At 42.9% G+C, this 4,896-nt stretch overlaps 1 protein-coding gene across 1 annotated transcript; it reads right to left on the bottom strand.

The window, feature by feature from the left end:
- Nucleotides 1-1,169: 1,169 nt before the first annotated feature.
- LOC123140717 (probable LRR receptor-like serine/threonine-protein kinase At4g36180) lies at nucleotides 1,170-4,174 on the bottom strand. Its single transcript, XM_044560004.1, has one exon. The coding sequence runs from the start codon at nucleotides 4,146-4,148 to the stop codon at nucleotides 2,421-2,423; it is 1,728 nt and encodes a 575-aa protein (XP_044415939.1). The 5' UTR covers nucleotides 4,149-4,174; the 3' UTR covers nucleotides 1,170-2,420.
- Nucleotides 4,175-4,896: the final 722 nt, after the last annotated feature.

The raw sequence follows: 4,896 nt of genomic DNA, 5'->3' as shown, positions 1-4,896 counted from the left end.
CTCAAAATTATAAACATGGTCATTATCCTAGAAGGTAGATGCATGTATAGTGGAACGAATGTTCCATATCTGTTTTCAAGCAAATATATTACATTTTTTTGCTTAGTGGATCATATATCTCTTATGTGTGATTATCGATGCAGACATATCACTGTGAAATTTTCCATGTATGTGACAAGTGAATAATTCAATTTGTGTCTGCATGGAGTCTGTCCCACTATGATATGGGATTTGTTTAACTGGGTTGCAAACTGTAAAATGGAAACAAATCCAGTTCTTCGATTTTAGAGGGCAATTTTTTTTTGCGTGCCATTGCACTTGTCTTTGCTATTCCTTTGAAATCTTGACCCTTAATTTCCCCATCCTGACCTATGTTCATTTGTCCATGAAAAATAGAATGAAGAAGAAAGATACTGGGAATCTTTTGGATGGTGTCCACATCCTCGGTGACTGACGTGGGTGGCCTCACGGCAGAGCGGTAGTTAGGTGCATTTCCTTGAGTGACTGATATGAGTTTTGACCGCCCTTATTTTAATTTGTACTGAATTAATTAACTAGGAATTATGATGGTATGTAGCTGGTGCCGATGCTCCTATGTATCCTGTATCCTACAGTGCAATTGCTATTTGCGACCGCTCTTGGGGTTTAGAAAACAAGACTCCCTTATATGTTGAGTGGTTCCACAGCTTGCGTCAAATTCTTGTGGTTACACTGCTTGCTACATCTAGAATTTGAAGAAAAAAATATGTTCTTTTTTTCAGTAATCACCATTGCAAGAATCGGTTTCAGTTATTGATGTGCAGTTCTAATTTAATACAAAAGAAAAAAAGGAAACATTTATTTTCAGCCACTCTGTCTACTCGACATTGACGAGTATGGTTAGATAATGTAGAATGTGCTTGTGCTAGTTCAATAAGTAGTTGATAAGCTCTGGGAAATGTATGAACAAGCATCACTGAAAAGCTTAACATTCTAGCAGACTCACAAAACATTCATTTACACACTACAAACCATTAACACGAAAGGAACAAGAGCTGGGAAATTAAATCCATGCAGGTTCATCATGACCCATAAGTACAAACCAATATAACAGTTACATGCATTAGACCAAAGTTCATATTACAAGTCTACTAGAGAGAAAAGAACACATACTAGCATAAGCTGCCAAATGCTTCGGTACCTCTATTTATTCCAGATTCAGTATAGGGTGAAAATACATCACCTGATTTGCATTACCTTATTGGTTGTCACACTTAAGTTTCTATCGGCTCTCGGTTTATCCTGCCCCAAGTAACAACCACAAACACATATGCCTTGTCATACGACTTGTCAAAGAGGCGGAAATATGCAACCCTCCAAACTTTCTTGAACAGTAGGGTGCAAAACACAACCCAAAGGCCAGCCACCAACCCAGATCCAAGTCCAAAGTAAAAGAACAACACAGGTTCAGAAACCTTCTCAATTTTCTGTTGATTGTCATGCTCCGGTGCATTGTTTCCCGAGCAATTCCTTTCAAGAGGAGGGCCACACAGACCAATGTTGCCCATGTATATGGACTGGTTCTCCAAGTAGAGGGTGTCAAGTTGGCGCCCCACTGGAATTCTTCCTGTAAGATTGTTATATGACAAGTCCAAGGAGCTTAAATAAGTCAATTCTGCCAAGCTTGTTGGGATTTCACCAGAAAGGCTGTTCCTTGACAGGTCCAATGATTCAAGTGATTTCATGGCTCCAATCTTCCCAGGAATTTTTTCACTTAATTGGTTCCATGAGAAGTTTAGATTCAACAATCCATTAAGAGAGGTTATCCCATCAGGAATTTCACCTGTTAGGTAGTTGAGTGATAGATCCATACCAACCACATTAAAAATTCCTTTACCATACTTAAGTTCTTGGCGCTTCATCACAATGGGCCAAACTTCTCCAAATTTACCCACATAGCCGGTGTACCATACAAACATGTCGACCCCAGGTCTCTTTGTATGTTTTTGGGTCATTGCTGTTAAATTTGACAAAGACCATGGTATAACACCAGATATATTGTTTCCTGCTAAACTGAGCTGACGAAGGCGTTTAAGATTTGTGATAGTCACCGGAATATCCCCACAAAAGAAATTTTGACTTAGTTGCAAAAAGCGCAAATATACTAAGTCTCCAATCCACGATGGAAATTTTCCATGGAAATTATTTGCTGAAAGATCCATGAATGCTAGACTCTTGTAGTTCTTCAGTGATGATGGTAACTTGCCAGAAAGATGGTTGTGACTTAAGAGGAGGAAAACCAGGTTAGGCTCTCGAGAACACCGGGGAAGTTCACCCACTAAAAGGTTGTCTGATAAATCCAAGACAAGTAGGTTCCTCAACATACAAACAGATATCGGAATATGTCCACTGAAGTAATTGGAGGATAATGTCAATTCTACTCATTTGTAAGCTCCAAACTCTAATGGCATAGGACCAGAGAAAGAATTGTGTGATAGATCAAGGTGTTCTAAGTTCTTTAGAGCAACTAGGTGTTCCTCCGTGATCACACCATCTAGATTATTGTTGCCAAGGGCGAGTTCAGTCAAATTGCCAAGCAAGGTGATCTTAGATGGGACATGTCCAACGAGAAGGTTATTAGAAAGAGAAAGGTGCCTCAAACTAGTGCAATTCCCCAACCATGGGGGTATAACTCCAGTAATATTGTTATCAGAAAGGTCAAGTTCTTCTAATGTAGTGCAGTGCTCTATCCCTAGTTGTATAGGTCCACTAAATTTGTTATTTGAGAGATAGACATAAGTGCAATTTCCCAACTCTAGCGGTATAGCTCCAGTAAGAAGGTTGTTAGAAAGATAAAGAACTTCTAAAGAAGAGAGATTCCCGATGCCTAGCGGTATAGCACCAGTAAGAAAATTGTTAGAAAGATAAACAGCTTCTAAAGAAGAGAGATTCCCGATGCCTAGCGGTATAGCACCAGTAAGAAAATTGTTAGAAAGAACAAGGCTTTGTAAACAAGAGAGATTCCCAATGCCTAGCGGTATAGCTCCAGTAATGTTATTGTAAGAAATGTCGAACCAAAATAGGTTGGTTAAGTGCCCCATTCTGTTGGAAAGAATTCCAGCCATATTGTTGCTGCTCAAGTACAAGTACTGCAATTTGTTGGATGGACATTGTGGCAATTTATCTAGAAACTCTGTTATGTTTCCAGAGGAGAGGCTTCCATCAAGCCATAGCTCTTCCAAATCACATAGGTTTTTCAAGTCCACTGTCATTGTGGCTTTGTTACCCATGTCTTGCAAATCTAACCATTGGAGGGATGTCATATTTGCGAGTGCATCAGGAAATGGACCATACAGATAGTTACTAGCAAGGCTGAGGTCCTTGATGCTTGTTAAGTTCCAAAACCATCCGGACGCGATTGGATGACCAAAGTGGTTAAAGGAGAGATCAAGGTTATGAAGATTTGTGAGGTTTAGGTGTGTGAGGGATTGGTTTGCACTTGAAAGCGAGCACTCAACAAGACGGAGCAACTTCAAAGATGGAATCTTGTTCACAACAAGAGGCCAATCGGCTATTGAGCTGAGGTTGATAAGACTCATATCAAGTTGCACCAACAGAGGTAGACGGGTTAACCATGAGATGTCTGTTAAGACCATCTGCGTATTGTTGAAATGTATGCGGGATAGGTCGAGGTATTCTAGCTTTGACAGGTTGCCAAACTGAGGAGGCACCATACCAGAGAAAGACATGCCGGACAGATCAAGATACTTCAAGTTCTTTAAGGAACCCAAGAACTCTGGAACACGACCACCAGGCCCACACAGTCCCGTGCCCCAGAGATTGAGGTACTCGAGATGCTCTAGAGAGAGCAAGGAAGGACTTATCTGGCCGGCCAAATAATTTCCTTGGCCAAGGTCAAGCTCGACGACATGGCCAGTTACGTTGTCGCAGGTGATGCCTGCCCATTGGCAGCAATCTTGGCGCTCTTGTCGCCACGACCCAAGGTAGTCCTTGGGGTCGTCGCTGACGCCTTGCTTGAAGGCCAGCAACGCGTCCCTCTCGCGCCCTATGCAGCTCGGCTGGAGCTGCCCTGCGCCGGCGACGAGGAAGAAGCTCCAGATTGCCGCTGCCATAAGGAGCAAGACGAACTCGGCAGGTGAGCGAGCCATGGTGGTGGTGGTGATCGGTTGCGACGTGCTATGAAAGAGTGTGTATATTTTCCCGGTGCTACGTCGGGAGATGCTCTTAAAAACGCATGTGCTGGAAATGTAGGGCAGAGCTGGGTTGACGTGTGGATGGATGAGGCACCATGGCAGATGTGTGGGCACAGACGCTAGTCACCATTCACCAGTCATATTTGCCGGTCAAGATCGAAGTTGTCCTTCGTTGGACGGATTCTGGGCTGCTTCGTGGATGCCATGGCCTGCACTGCACGACGGCCGGAGGTCACAGGACGTCCAAACAATGTAGCCTGTGGTGTCTGCTCATAGCAGATTAGATGTAGTACATGTATGTACTCGTGAGTGACGGAGAGCAGCTAGCGATAATATATACCAGTGGTTATAACTCAGGAACTGACAGGCCGTGCAACGACCGGCGGTTTAGAATCTGAAGTCGCCGGTCAGGCCGGCGGTCAGTCACCGAGACTTGCTGAGAGATGTATGTGTGGAGGCCATGGCTGCCCGGCCGTGGCTGCTACGTACAGCGTACGTCGGAGAGAGCACGATTGCAGCAAGGCTCACTGTCACATACGCTAGCTTTGATTTGAAAAAGAAATAGTACAAACAGACTATCCAATTACTGCTCTAGCCTCTAGGTAACATATATATCTATTATAAAAAAAAAGTCCTTGATAAACTCACCAGAAAAAAGAGAATATACTAAAAAATCCCACAATAATTAGAAACATCTAACCAT

This window comes from Triticum aestivum, chromosome 6D (genome assembly GCF_018294505.1).
Source record: "Triticum aestivum cultivar Chinese Spring chromosome 6D, IWGSC CS RefSeq v2.1, whole genome shotgun sequence".
In the NCBI taxonomy this organism is placed as follows: domain Eukaryota; kingdom Viridiplantae; phylum Streptophyta; class Magnoliopsida; order Poales; family Poaceae; genus Triticum; species Triticum aestivum.
This window is presented reverse-complemented; position numbering and strand designations above follow the sequence as displayed.

Coding starts and splice junctions, on each gene's coding strand:
- LOC123140717 (XM_044560004.1), bottom strand. CDS start 4,148: ATGGCTCGCTCACCTGCCGAGTTCGTCTTGCTCCTTATGGCAGCGGCA.